General features: G+C 46.3%; 1 protein-coding gene and 1 long non-coding RNA gene across 3 annotated transcripts in view; one reads left to right on the forward strand and one right to left on the reverse strand.

Annotated features, from left to right (window-relative positions):
• Positions 1 to 13,050, reverse strand: part of narfl (nuclear prelamin A recognition factor-like) — a 42,548-nt gene extending 29,498 nt beyond the window's left edge. The window contains exons 1-3 of one of the 2 annotated variants that reach the window (XM_070901250.1): positions 12,973 to 13,050; positions 5,522 to 5,617; positions 5,095 to 5,238 (exon numbers count right to left, since the gene is read on the reverse strand). In XM_070901250.1, coding sequence (XP_070757351.1) covers positions 5,095 to 5,238; positions 5,522 to 5,617; positions 12,973 to 13,038 — 306 coding nt within the window. In that variant the 5' untranslated portion in view covers positions 13,039 to 13,050. Of the gene's footprint in view, positions 1 to 5,094; positions 5,239 to 5,521; positions 5,618 to 8,783; positions 8,894 to 12,972 lie in introns of those variants that run through there. The other variant, XM_070901251.1, reaches the window with a different exon arrangement.
• A 70-nt stretch (positions 13,051 to 13,120) lies between these two features.
• Positions 13,121 to 15,371, forward strand: part of LOC139280508 (uncharacterized) — a 24,060-nt gene continuing 21,809 nt past the window's right edge. The window contains exon 1 of the long non-coding RNA XR_011596713.1: positions 13,121 to 13,460. This is a non-coding gene — a long non-coding RNA (uncharacterized lncRNA). The remainder of the gene's footprint in view (positions 13,461 to 15,371) is intronic.

Here is a 15,371-nt window from a genome sequence, read left to right on the forward strand (position 1 = left end):
TTATCCGAAGGAAGCCTCCGACCCCAATTCCCCCCCACCCCAAGAATTAGCAGGAGTAGGCCATTCAGCCCTTCGAGCCTGCTTCATCATTCAATATCATGGCTGATCTTCTACCTCAACTCCACTTTCCTGCACTATCCCCACATCCCTTCATATCCAAAAATCTATCAATCTCTATCTTGAATATACTCAACGACTGAACATTCACAGCCCTTTGGGGTAGAAAGTTCCAAAGATTCACAACCCTTTGAGTGACAAAATTCCTCCTTCGGGGCTAGAAATTGCTCTTTTGGCGATAGCGGTATTTTTTTCTGCATTTTGCGCCAAAAATACCGTTAAAAATATCACTTTTTTTTAAAAAAAAGGCATAAAATTGGCAACAAAATGTGCCCGACAGTAAAAATCGGCATTACACAAAGATTCGCGGTGGAAACTGTGGTCCTCGCCAACTTCAGTCCGAGGCCGATTACCGCTAAAAAGACAAGCCCTGGGAGGGGGGAAACAACAATTTTTTTTGCAAAAAACAAAAAAAAAATCACGAAACATTTACAAGACCCTTAACTAAGTAATCACTGCAAAAGAATTAAAAAATAAAATCTTTAAAGTACCTTTTTTGCAGGTCTTCATACTTACTGCTGTTTCTGGGGCTGCAACGCAGGCTTTTCTCGTGCGTTTTTTTTCGCGCCGAATGGCCAATTTAAAGCGATATCGTTCTTTTACGTCTTGCACGATGGCGGTCTGCTTTTCAGCAGTATTTCAAAACCGCCGGCGCACAACTTTGACCAATTTAGGTGCACACCGTTTACTGTCAAAAAAGGCGAAATAGCGCCAAAAAAACAGGCACAAGGCTGGCCAATTTCTAGCCCCAAGTCTCCTCAATCTCTCCTCATAGGACAATCCCCTCATCCCAGGAATCAGACTGGTGAACCTTTGTTGCACTCCTTCCAAGGCAAGTATATCCTTCCTTAGGTAAGGAGACCAAGACTGTACACAGCACTCCAGGTGTGGTCTCACCAAGGCCCGATATAACTGTAGTTTCTACTCATGTTTGCTGTCCAATGATCTCGGCTAGAAAGTACAAAGACATGGAGGTCAGGTGAGAATGGGGCGAGTTCAGCTGTGATGCCCTACGTGAAGGAACAATCTGACACTCAATGAAATAATTGAGCAAGGCAGTGGAAGCTGCTAGCACCTGCTGCCTCTTTGTGGGTGGGGGCAGAAGAGATAAGGCAAAATAAAAGTAGTACAAACCTAAATCACAGATCTACTTTCAGATGTGGTAATCTAATTCAGATAGTCAATACATAGAGTGAAAATAGCAGTCACTCTGATACGGGTCACATGTTTGAGTGTTGAGGGCTATTTTCAAGATAGTATATAGGGAGCTCTGCATGCTATCTGCCGGATTTAGCAACACATGCGTGCAATTTCATACGCAGGAGTTAAGAGTAGGTTATGCTGTCACTAGATGCAGTGTCAAAGAATAAAGCTAGTCAGCACTGTCCTTTCCATTACCATGAATGTGTGAGGCTTTAGCCAAGTTGACCATTCCAGGGCCTGCTGTTTTTATCACAGTACTGTTTTAAGCAGTCCCAAGAGGATGCTTTTCCAAGTCGTACACTTCATAAGAATAAGAAATAGGAGCAGGAGTAGGCTATTTGGTCCCTCGAGCCTGCTCCGCCATTTAATAAGATCACGTCTGATCTGATTATGGACACAGCTCCACTTCCCTGACCGCTCCGCATAACCCTTTATTCCCCTTATTGCTCAAAAATCTGCCTATCACCGCCTTAAATATAATCAATGACCCAGCTGCCACAGCTCTCTGGAGCAGAGAATTCCATAGATTTACAACCCTCAAGAGAAGAAATTCCTCCTCATCTCAGTTTTAAATGGGCGGTCCCTTATTCTGAGACTATGCCTCCTAGATTTAGTTTCCTCTATGAATGGAAATATCCTCTCTACATCCACCTTGTCGAGCCCCCTCATTATCTTATATGTTTCGATAAGATCACCTCTCATTCTTCTGAACTCCAATGTGTATAGGCCCAACCTACTCAACCCATCTTCATAAAGTCAACCCCCTCATTTCTGGAATCAACCTAGTGAACCTTCTCTGAACAGCCTCCAATGTAAGTATATCCTTCTTTAAATATGGAGACCAAAACTGTACACAGTGCTCTAGGTATGGCCTCACCAATACCCTATACAGTTGTAGCAGGATTTCTCTGCTTTTATACTCTATCCCCCTTGCAATAAAGGCCAACATTCCATTTGCCTTCCTGATCACTTGCTGTATACTAACCTTTTGTGTTTCATGCACAAGAATGCCCCAGGTCCCGCTGTACAGCAGCAATTTGCAATTTTTCTTCATTTAAATTATAATTTGCTTTTCTACTTTTTTCTGCCAAAGTGGATAACCAAATGCTGTCACTTTAAAACAGTGACAATACTGGCAGTGCAACATTGCAATCAGATTGCAAATTGGAACATCTTTTAAAAAGAAACTCACTGCATAGGCTCACACCTAAATGACACTTGAGGCACAGTACTAAGGATGACCTGTCCTGTGGAATCATAATCTAGCAAGAATGGGGGAGCAAATCAAAAGGAAAAGGAAAAATGATGGGGGATGAAATTGGTCTTCGCCAATATCGTAAAACGAGCTCCGAGCGAATGAGCGACCTGATATACACCTGATATATATGTTTTTTATAATTTTATTTTAAAATGGTTTTGTGTATTTTAGAACTCTTACGCCTGTAAAAGTAGGCTATGCGCCTGCTTTTATCAGGCGCAAGAGTTTTCAGGACATTTGCTGGGCTAGATATGGGTAAATACCGCAATCTTGCCCTTGCAAATGTCCTGGCTGCCGAGATATAGAAGATCTGTCAAGCTCCAGCTTAACCGATCTTAAAAGCCAGTTTTCAGCGCAGGCTTTTGTGATGCCTTCCTGGGTCCGCACACACTCCGTACAGATCTGGGGAGGCCAGAATTTATGGCCAAGTGGCCTGCGCGGGAACTCCAGACAGTTGCGAGGCCGTGCAGCATAACAGGAACACTGGCTGTAGGGCTGGAGGCGGTTACAGAGGGGTGAGGCCTTAGAGGGGTTTGAACACAAGGAGAATTTTAATATCGAGGCATTGCCAGACTGGGAGCCAATCTAGGTCAGCGATCACAATGGTGATGGGTGAACAGGACTTGGCGCGAGTTAGGACACGTGCAGCAGAGTTTTGGATGAGCGCAAGTTTACGGAGAAAGGAAGGTGGGAAGCGGCTGGGAGAGCAATGGAATGGAGGCAACAAAGACAAGGATGAGGTTTTCAGCAGCAGATGGGCTGATGCAGGGCAGAGATTTGCAACATTACAGATGTGGAAATCAATATTTTCATACTTGTCAACTGAGTTGTGGCATTATATAATATATATAAATAAAATAGTGTCCAGGCTTGTACAAAAGATTAAAAAGCTTATGCTGAACAGAACACAAGGTACGTTATGCTTCATTTGAGATTGGTCTGGCAGTAGATAATTTAAAACAGAGCTATTGCATAAATCTTTGGGTTGGGATTAAAAATGCAATTTGCATTTGCTTTCGCATGTTTTCAACTTTCTGAAACAAAAATAATGTAGGAGTTCAGCTCTATCCTCAATGTGTTTCAAAACAAATCCTTGGCAGATGATTAAAAGAAACCGGAAGCATATCCTCACAGTCTTCATGAAACCCGAATGTTTGGACCATTTTAAGCACTACAACACCCTCTTCGAGCATCAGCATTCAGATTGTGGTATGCAGAGCTGTTACATTAAACGCAACACAAGAACAGAGGAAGGAGTTACTATTAAACTCATTGTGCCATTCAAATCCTATGGCATGATCCCATCTGATCCAAGTTGATAAAAATCCGACACCAAATCCATACCCCTCTCCTCCCGGCTAAATCAAGAATTGAGTCATTATGTACTGCACTAAGTGCTGGTTTAATTTAATGACTCACTTTGGAATCAACAATCAACACCCCTCCCCCACCAAGGTGCGCGGGCACGCATCGATCGGAAGATCCTGCGCAGGCCACTCGCCAGGTGTTGCTGCTGGAAAAGATATTCCGCATGGCCAACCGCTCAGCAGGTTTAACGTGATCATTATGAAATATAAATTAGAGGGAACATTGGTTTCAATCACACTTGGCCTATGGCTTTCACAATCTTCTCCGTTTCTCTTGTTCCAGCATTACACAAACTATCCTCTCTACAGCCATCTTTTCAAATTCCCTTTATATTATTTTAAAACCCTTCCTCAGCGTGACCTCACAGATCTGTCATCCAACAAGAATCATCGGGCCGAAAATTGCGGTCAGAGGATTCCTTCGTACGAATGTCTCTGACCCGTAAAAAATCTACAAAACTAGCTGTTGGTCCCGGAGGAACGTAGGATTCCGGTCCGAGTCCTTCTTTCGCTGCGCAGCGCACAGGAAGTTGTCTTCCACGCATGGACGTATATCCTGGGATCACATGGGCCTGGACCACCAATCACTATCTGGTATTCTCATTGAGAAAAATGGGAGCTCTGTTTGTGCGGGCTCCCATTACGATCAATGAGAATACCCCCTAAAACACAACACAATAAAAAAAATATATATTTTTTAATGGGGTTAAAGGTTAACTTGCCTTAATGGACAGGCTTTTCAAATATTAAAAAAGTGAATGATTAAATGTAATTTTTCTATGTTTTAAAAGTATTATGCTGGTAAAAGTAAGCTACACGCCTGCTTTTTACCAGGTGTAAAAGTTTAAAGGACATTCGCTGGGCATGAGTTGGACAAATAGCCCAATCTCTGACGCGCGGATGTCCTTCTCCCGGGGATGCGTAGAATCGGTCTAAAGAAATGTTGACAGATGGGAAAAGCTGGTTCTTGGCATATCGCATCGCGTCCCGAGAACCGGTTTTTGAGAGGACCCGGTCTGGTGCGTACCGCACTACATACTTACCCGGCAAGGCCGCAATTTCTGGCCCATCATCTTTACGTGTGCATTTTGATGAGTGCAAAGAAAAATTGATACTGAAATATTATGTACATCTGCCACAATAACGTACTTTGTTTTGATTCAGAATCTTGTACAGTTCTTCGTGGCTCTGTTGAGTGATTAATACACTCTCTGCCGATGTGATACAGCCACTGCAGGCTAAGCAGTCATTCAGGGTTATTTTTGCTTTTTCAAGTTTTTGGATGCCTCCATCCTGAAAATAAAAACAAGCCAGGTAACAAAACAAACAAGCATGGCAAGTCAGCAGGTTAAACAAAAAAACATCTTTGCCGTGTATTTTCAAAGACGTATCTTGATGCTGCAGACATTGCTTTAAGCCCTATTGAGTTTCCTTCACTAGCCTGATTTCAACTGCAATAGTTGCACAAAAAGCAGGGAAGAATAAATGATAAACCTTTCTGTGCCTAAACATTAACCCCACTTCCCCTGGAACACAAGTGTGCCCAAATAGCAGCCAAAGGAATGTGTAGGTTTACCTGGTTCAGCTGAGTATAACTACCATCATCTTCAATTCTGATTACACCAGAGGATTTCCCTGGCTTCCTTTCCACTTTCACTGGTTTCACACATTCCTACAAAAAAAGAGCATATTTTAACTTTGAAATTGGATTGTAAATGGGACTCCCTCACCCCTTAAACTAGTTCAAAAGATGCCTTATAACAAATGCATTGATGCTGTTCTGTTGAGTAGCAATGGGCATGCTCGGGGGCAACTAAAACACCCCTTGCAGGATCCCCTTGACCAAAGCAACAAGCAGTCCCACAAGCCATTTCACTCTGGCAGCAGAGCTTGGTGTAAATTGGTGACCGAGGGAAGTTAGGCAAGAACGTCAACCGTTAGCAAGTCAACATTAGCTGACTGAACAGCAGGGACACATTAAACCATACAAGCATAAGAAATAGGAGCAGGAGTAGGCCATTTAGCCCCTTGAGCCTGCTTTAATAAGATCGTGGCTGATCTGATCATGGGCTCAGCTCCACTTCCCTGCCCGCTCCCCATAATGCCTTACTCACTTATCGCTCCAAAATCTGTCTATCTCCACTTTCAATCTATTCAGTGACCCAGCCTCCACAGCTCTCTGGGGCAGAGAATTCCAAACATTTACAAGCCTCAGAGAAGAAATTTCTCCTCATCTCAGTTTTAAATGGGCTGTATCTTATTCTGAAACTATGCCCCTCGTTCTAGATTCCCTTATGAGTGGAAACATCCTCTCTGCATCCTCAAGCTCCCTCATTATCTTATATGTTTCGATAAGATCACCTCTCATTCTTCTGAACTCCAATGAGTATAGGCCCAACCTATCTTCATAAGTCAACCCCCTCATCTCAGGAATTAACCTCGTGAACGTTCTCTGAACAGCCTCCAATGCAAGTATATCCCTCCTTAGATAAGGAGACCAAAACTGTATGCAGTATTCTAGGTGTGGCCTCACCAATACCCTGTACAGTTGTAAGACTTCCCTGCTTTTATACTCTATCCCCCTTGCAATAAAAGGCCAACATTCAATTTGCCTTCCTGATTACTTGCTGTACCTGCATACCAACTTTTTGTGTTTCATGCACAAGGACACCCAGGTCTCTCTGTACTGTAGCATTTTGTAATTTTTCTCCATTTAAATAATAATTTGCTTTTTAATTTTTTTCTGCCAGTGGATAACCTCACATTTTCCCACATTATACTCATCTGCCAAATGTTTGCCCACGCACTTAGCCTGTCTATATCCCTTCGCAGATTGTTTGTGTCCTCCTCACAATTTGCTTTCCCACCCATCTTTGTATCATCAGCAAACTTGGCTACATTACACTCAGTCCCTTCATCCAAATCATTAATATAGATTGTAAACAGTTGCGGACCCAGCACCAATCCCAATGGCACCCCATTCGTCACTGTCTGCCAACTGGAAAATGATCCATTTATCCCGACTCTCTGTTTTCTGTTAGTTAGCCAATCCTCTATCCATGCTAATATATTACCCCCAACCCTGTGAACTTTTAACTTGTGCAGTAACCTTTTATGTGATGCCTTATGGAATGCCTTCTGGAAATCCAAATACATCACATCCGCTGGTTCCCCCTTATCCACTCTGCTCGTTACATATGATTTATCCTCCAAGGGGAAGAACCACACCCAGAAGTTTCACTGGAATGTGTCACTGGAACTACCAAGGACTCACAGACTTTGCAAATTGTAGCTCGATCCACTTTGACGTCCTGAAGCGACAGAGGACAGAGCTCCCCAGAAGATAGCAAGGGCCAGCCGAAGTGCCTTACCCCAGTCTAAATGCATGCCTCCCCCAGCCAAAGTGCCTTACCCAGTCCGTGCATGCCTCCCCCAGCCCAAGTGCATCCTTCCCTCCCCCATAGATGGGGCAGGCATTGTGTACGGATTGTTAACAGGTTTATTGGGTATGAAGTGAATAGCGACAGTGTCGTGACTTCTGGATATCATCCACTCCAACGATGTCCCTTGTAGGAGGCTGGAAGAACATGATCGGGCTACCTAGTTCCTTCTCTCCCCTCCGATCCCCCTCCTCCACCCATGTCTCTCTCTCTTCCCCACGCTCCCCCCCCGCACCCCCACCCCCCCCCCCCCCCGGCCAGGCTCTCTCTCTTTTGTCTCGGTCTCTCCGCCTCCCCGTCACTCCCTCGCCCTCCGCCTCCCCGTCACTCCCTCTCCCTCCGCCTCTCAGTTTCTTCCCCCCCCCCCGCCCCCCAGCCTTGAAATCTCTTCCCCACCTCCCACCCCCAGCCTTTCACTCTCTCTCCTCCCCCACCACCACGCTCTCCCCCTGCCAACCTCTCTCCCTTCCCAGCCTCTCACTCTTTTCCTTTCGCACTCTTTCCCCCCTCCCTTCCCCACTCTTTCCCCCCTCCCCACACTCACTTTTCCCCCCCTATTGGGCCCAGGCCAGCCGGGGGGGGGGTGGGGGGAGGAAAAGAGAGTCGGAGCCTCAGGTCCTGCTGCTCGCACCACGTGCATGGAATGATTCGGCCGGGAGGGGGACGCGGAGCTTGACATGGGGCGGGGCTTGTTGCCTGTAGGTCAAAAAAGTGCAGTACAAATAATTAGTCCTTTTTTTAAAAATAGGGTCATTACAAAACTCAGAATCCAATGACCCTGCAGTATTGGAAGGGTTAACCGAGAAGGTGGCAGAATGTATTGTGCAGCCCACTATATCTAATCAGTCCCAGTATACTCACGTTCTTTATAACAGGCTTGCATTTACTGTATAGGCTTGCTGGCACATTATAATAAAGGAATCAGGACATGCAGAGACGGCACGTGCAACAAACCTTTGTTTTACAGTATCTCATTTGCTATACTTGGAAAGGCAAGTTTACAAATTTCCTGTGTGAAAATGCCTCCTTTAGTGTCTGAAGCGGCAGTAAGGCTGCTTCACAATGAGTGAGATTAGTTGTTCAGAGTGGTCCCCGAGGAAAAGACCATCTGTAGAGCATTCTCTCAAAGTACCTCCCCGACTAACGTGTTAAATCTTTTTACAAAAGGAAAAGCAGTGCTGCGGAATACAACTACTCGACAAACTGTACCGTCACTTTCACATTACATCCACATCGAGAATCACAACATAGGTATTTGCAGATCAACATCATTTCCAAGTATGCAAGATACATCCATGATAGCTGAAATTCCACCCTCGCTCCATTATTTAACATCGTATGGTTACTTCTAGCAGCAAACAACATTCCTCCAAGAGGTTCACAATGACTTGTTCTCACCCTACTGAGACAGCTGGCACACTTTTCCATCTTCATGTTCAGCCGACAGATTTATGGCAAGATAAGTACTTTGAATAAAACGATCTTTCCGTGAAATGGGCTAAACTAATAAACCTCCATTAACTGTTCTTGGCTTCTTTCTTGGTGCTAATCTCTGTCCACAGCCCAGTTTTGAAAAAGTCTGCAACTGGAGTACGGTACTGATCAGTCCAAGAGGTGTGGCTAGTGGAACTTTGTACAAATACAGCAAAAGTTAGCCAGCCTCCCTCGCTTTGCATTTCAGTACTAAACAAAAGGAATACGTGCAGATCCTTCTGTTAAGCAAAGAGAAAATATAGGAGCACAAATAAGTGGTGTAACAAGGCAAAGTCTCTCAGCAAAATTCAAATTAATAGGGAAAACCACTATCTGTTAAATGTTCAATTAGTTTATATACTTGCCAACAAGCATATTAAATGAGAAATGTTACAATGAAAACTGTGAATGAATTATGATTATCCAGGAGTGATTGCAAGGCAGAAATTTAACCCAGGGGTTTGGATAATGCAGTCATGAATATAAACTATCAATTCTATTTCTGATTGTAATCACTTCAGGATATCACCCATGGTATTGCTTGCAGGTAGTCTGTGACGTGGAATGAAATGTAAGAGGCCAGGAGTGGGGTTGTAGAGGCAAGACGTTATGGTGTCAGGGAAGGAACTGTTGCGGCAGGGGAAATACTCGGAGTTGGGAGTCTGTACATGCGCCAAATGGTAGAGAGATAGATTCTGGCCCTGAATTTCCTGGTAAGTTTCACTGTGGAATGCTGATTTTCAGTGCAAAAGATTGAGGAAAATTGGGCGTAAATCACTTGGACCTGTTTTTATGCTCTGCCTGAATTTCTTCGATCTTTTGCGTTAATCTAGTGGCACTTCTGATGACACCCTCTGGCTCATTGACATAGCTCTGCCCCATGCAAAAGACCAGAGAATGAGCATTTCCGCCAGTTCAAATGTTTTGCGTACATTTCTGGTATTTTGTGGTAATTTTTAAAAGCGATTTTTAAATAAAATTCTTCTAAATTGAGACCCACATTATATTCTCTGGATCTTCAAATACATTTTTACTGCTTGAAATTACATAAAAAATTGAAAAGCTTCCATGACCACATTTTCTTAAACATGCTGTGCCCAATATGCATAACAGATAGTTTGATCATTTTCATACGTAGACGGAATATGATGCAAGTTCCATATATTCTCCGATTGTTTACATTGATTTCTGCGTGTTTTTGCATATGCTAATGAGATTCTCAGGAAATTGCCAACGGCAAGATCTGCATACATTTCGGCATAACTCAACCGTTACACAATAACGGGCACTACCGCAAGGAGGAATATATATATGCATGCCAACAACTGAGGGCTGAGGGCCAGGGGAAAGAGAATGAAGGCGGCAGAAACTGTGATTTATTTAGTTAGTGGTTAAATTAATTTTCAGCATGTTAGTAATTCTGCTAGCTACAGATAGGTTCAACACACAGTGCCACATATCGACATGTACAACTGTACAGAAAGTGGAAAGCTACAAAAGTGTCTGATGTCACCACAGGCCGTGTAGAGTAGTGCAACTGCACTGCACAATGTCATTATATAATAGAATTGTGAGGAGCATTACTGCCTTTTCAGCATATGGTCAAAGGGACATCATTACTAGACAACATTTGAACAGAAAGTTGACATGAATGCATCTAATCTTTTAAAAATTGATAGAGCCTTCTGCACCTAAAGCAGTCGTGGCTTTCAGTACAGCCCGAGTAACTTAGCCTCCCCAAAAAACCATTAGTGTGACAAGAACCCTTCAACACTGTCACAGGATTCCGAGATCAACAGATTTCACACTATGTCTACGTCAAGAGATATCACGTTTGTGTACGCACATTTCTAAAAGGACAGCATATTTTCCTGTGTTAAGCATGGCTGCTGGGATTTGGATTTTGGTGAGTTTCTTTTTTAATTGTTTGTAAATTTTCAAGAAGAGAAACTGGAAACCAGGTGAAATTAAGTACCAGTACAGAATCCACTGCCTTTGCTGCAACATGGCCAACTTTTTCCAGCAGGGTAAAGATCAAAAGACAATTAACCTTTATAAATACCCAATGGTGTAATAAAGTGCGCTTGTGTCTGCGCACACGCGGAGCCATCGTCAACACCCTCACCGAAGCGTACGAGTGTATGGGCCTTACACTAAACATCCGTAAGAAAAAAGGTCCTCTACCAACGTGCCCCTCCACACAGCACTGCCCCGGATTATCAAAATCCACAACGAGGCCTTGGACAACATGGACCACTTTCCATACTTCGGGAGCCTACTGCCAGCAAGGGAAGACATTGACGAAGTACAACACCACAATCAGTGTGCCAGTGCAGCCTTCAGCCGCCTGAGGAAGTGTGTTTGAAGACCAGGACCTCAAACCTGGCATCAAGCTCATGATTAACAGAGCAGTAGTGATATTCACCCTATTATATGCTTCAGCAACATGGACTATGTACAGCAGACACCTCACCATTAACATTGCCTCTGCAAGATCCTGCACATCCATTGGCAGGATAGGTGCACCAACATTAGTGTTCTCGCTCAGCCCAACATTCCCAGCATCGAAGCATTGACCACGCTCGATCAGCTCTGTTGGATGGGCCACAACGTCCGCATGCCTGATACAAGACTCCCAAAACAAGCGCTCTACTTGGAGCTTCGACACAGCAAGATGGACAGAGGAAACGCTTCAAGAACACCCTCAAAGCCTCCTTGAAAAAGTGCAACATCCTCACCGATACCTGGGAATCCCTAGCCCAAGACCACTCAAAGTGGAGGAAAAGCATCTGGGAAGGTGCTGAACACCTCGAGTCTCGTCGCCAGGAGCAAGCTGAAGCCAAGCATAAACAGCAGAAGGAGCGCACAGCAACCCAAGCACCCCACCAACCCGTCCCTTCAACCACCATCTGCCTCACCTGTGACAGAGACTGTACGTCTCACATTGGACTCATCAGTCACCTGAGAACTCATTTTTAGTGTGGAAGCAAATCATCCTCGACTCCAAGGGACTGCCTGAGAGAGAGAGAGAAAGTAAGTGTGCCAAGGAATATTTGAGTACACTTCTTTCAACACTGAAACAGAAGTTATTAATAAATTCTTCGTTACCCGATTGTGAAAGCACACAATCAATCAGGAACAAGTGCAAGCCCAAATACAACTGTTTTAGGGTTTAAGATGTTAGTTTTAGTAGAAACTTTAATACTATTAATAGCATTTTCAGGCAGATTCTCTTACCTTATTGTGCCCTCTTTATTAGACGAGGTTCAAGGCCACTAAGTTGTTCAAGACAGTTGGGGGTTTATAGCAAATTATTCCAGGTTTATCTCTGTGCAACTCTCCCCTTATGGCTAAACTTCCGCAGCTGAATTTCTGTATCATTTTCACCCGGAATGGAGGAGTTTATAATTGTAAAGCTGGGATCTAACTGGGACAATACTTGTATTACAGCAATAAGGACAAGAAGCACTCCGCTATAGCAATAAGGAGAAGAAGCACTCCGCTACAGCAATCAACATAACAAAAACAGATTATCCGGTCATTATCACATTGCTGTTTATGGGAGCTTGCTGTGCGCAAATTGGCTGCCACATTTCCCTTATTATAACAGTGAGTACACTCCAAAAGTACTTCATTGGCCGTAAAGTGCTTTGAGACGTCCAGCAGTCATGAAAGGCGCTATATAAATGCAAGTCTTTCTTTTATAGCAATAAGGATAAGAAGCATTCCTCTGTAGCAATAAGGACAAGGAGCACTCCAAGCAGCTGTGTACAGATGAGCAAGACCATTCAGCGCATCTTAATCCATCTAGTCAGAAAGACCCGACAATTTAACCCCCATTACTGCATCAAGTACTTTAAAAAAATGGATTCCAGCTTTTTTCACTTCAACTCTACTGGAAACCAATTAAATAATTTTATCAACAGTTTTTAAAAAAATGGACACGGAAGTGAAATAAATAAAGCCCGGGCTCCGGGCAGCTTCCCTCAAACTGTGGCCGTGTCCCGCGGCTGTAAACCGGCTCGGCTCGGCTCGGCTCCCTTCCCCTCCCCTCCCCTCCCCGGCCTTCCCTTCCCGGCCCTGCCCGGCCTTCCCTTCCCGCTCCAACCCCTACCTGAGACGGGGTTATAAAATCGTCCAAATCCGTCAGCTGCAGCACCCCGCTCAACCGCGACACCATTTTACCATCGCCGACCGCGCCGTGAATTCGTTGCCGTAAATCATGCGGCGGGAGCTGCTCGACGGCAGTGAGGCAATTGAGGTCAGCCGCCGCCCGACCTGTGGGGGCGGGGCTCTGGCTGGGCTTTCCAACCGGAGATTATTTGTCCCTCCTGTCTGGCTCAGAGACATGGACCATATATAACAGACACCTCAAGTCGCTGGAGAAATACCACCAACGATGTCTCCGCAAGATCCTGCAAATCCCCTGGGAGGACAGACACACAAACATTAGCGTCCTCGATCAGGCCAACATCCCCAGCATTGAAGCACTGACCACAGTCGACCAGTTCCGCTGGCCAGGCCACGTTGTCCGCATGCCCGACACAAGACTCCCAAAGCAAGCGTTCTACTCGGAACCCCTACACGGCCAACGAGTCAAAGGTGGGCAGAGGAAACGTTTCAAGTTCACCCTCAAAGCCTCCCTGGTAAAGTGCAACATCCCCACTAACACCTGGGAGTCCCTGGCCAAAGACCGCCCTAAGTGGAGGAAGTGCATCCGGGAGGGGGCTGAGCACCTCGAGTCTCATCGCCAAGAGCATGCAGAAACCAAGCGCAGGCAGCGGAAAGAGCGTGCAGCAAACCTGTCCCACCCACCCTTTCCTTCAGCCACTGTCCGTCCCAGTGGTTCTCGTATTGGACTGTTCAGTCACCTGATAACTCATTTTTAGAGTGGAAGCAAGTCTTCCTTAATTTCGAGGGACTGCCTATGATGATGATGATTTTTTGTGTGTGTCCCTCTGCGCATGCGCGCCGTGGACTCCGCCCCCACCTTTTTGAGCACGCGCGCTCGATCCGGTCGCACACACGCAGTGCAACCTCCGAGGAAGCCAGAAGTGGGGCTGAACCATTCAATGCCACTGGAGCTGCTTCTCGGCATTTTGGATGATCTCCAGGACTTTTGCCTAAAATATCGCTGTGATTATCGACAAGAACAGATTCGCGGCCTTCTGAGAGAGAGGAACAAAATGGGAGGTGCTGAAGAGAGTGGGGTGGGAGAGAAAGAGGGAGTGGAGTGGGGTGGGAGAGAAAGAGGGAGTGGAGTGGGGTGGGAGAGAAAGAGGGAGTGGAGTGGGGTGGGAGAGAAAGAGGGAGTGGAGTGGAGGGGGTGGGAGAGAAAGAGGGAGTGGAGTGGGGTGGGAGAGAAAGAGGGAGTGGAGTGGGGTGGGAGAGAAAGAGGGAGTGGAGTGGGGTGGGAGAGAAAGAGGGAGTGGAGTGGGGTGGGAGAGAAAGAGGGAGTGGAGTGGGGTGGGAGAGAAAGAGGGAGTGGAGTGGGGTGGGAGAGAAAGAGGGAGTGGAGTGGGGTGGGAGAGAAAGAGGGAGTGGAGTGGGGTGGGAGAGAAAGAGGGAGTGGAGTGGGGTGGGAGAGAAAGAGGGAGTGGAGTGGGGTGGGAGAGAAAGAGGGAGTGGAGTGGGGTGGGAGAGAAAGAGGGAGTGGAGTGGGGTGGGAGAGAAAGAGGGAGTGGAGTGGGGTGGGAGAGAAAGAGGGAGTGGAGTGGGGTGGGAGAGAAAGAGGGAGTGGAGTGGGGTGGGAGAGAAAGAGGGAGTGGAGTGGGGTGGGAGAGAAAGAGGGAGTGGAGTGGGGTGGGAGAGAAAGAGGGAGTGGAGTGGGGTGGGAGAGAAAGAGGGAGTGGAGTGGGGTGGGAGAGAAAGAGGGAGTGGAGTGGGGTGGGAGAGAAAGAGGGAGTGGAGTGGGGTGGGAGAGAAAGAGGGAGTGGAGTGGGGTGGGAGAGAAAGAGGGAGTGGAGTGGGGTGGGAGAGAAAGAGGGAGTGGAGTGGGGTGGGAGAGAAAGAGGGAGTGGAGTGGGGGTGGGAGAGAAAGAGGGAGTGGAGTGGTGGGAGAGAAAGAGGGAGTGGAGTGGGGGGTGGGAGAGAAAGAGGGAGTGGAGTGGGGTGGGAGAGAAAGAGGGAGTGGAGTGGAGGGTGGGAGAGAAAGAGGGAGTGGAGTGGGGTGGGAGAGAAAGAGGGAGTGGAGTGGGGTGGGAGAGAAAGAGGGAGTGGAGTGGGGTGGGAGAGAAAGAGGGAGTGGAGTGGGGTGGGAGAGAAAGAGGGAGTGGAGTGGGGTGGGAGAGAAAGAGGGAGTGGAGTGGGGTGGGAGAGAAAGAGGGGTGGAGTGGGGTGGGAGAGAAAGAGGGAGTGGAGTGGGGTGGGAGAGAAAGAGGGAGTGGAGTGGGGTGGGAGAGAAAGAGGGAGTGGAGTGGGGTGGGAGAGAAAGAGGGAGTGGAGTGGGGTGGGAGAGATAGAGGGAGTGGAGTGGGGTGGGAGAGAAAGAGGGAGTGGAGTGGGGTGGGAGAG

This window comes from Pristiophorus japonicus, chromosome 15 (genome assembly GCF_044704955.1).
Source record: "Pristiophorus japonicus isolate sPriJap1 chromosome 15, sPriJap1.hap1, whole genome shotgun sequence".
NCBI classification, from domain to species: domain Eukaryota; kingdom Metazoa; phylum Chordata; class Chondrichthyes; family Pristiophoridae; genus Pristiophorus; species Pristiophorus japonicus.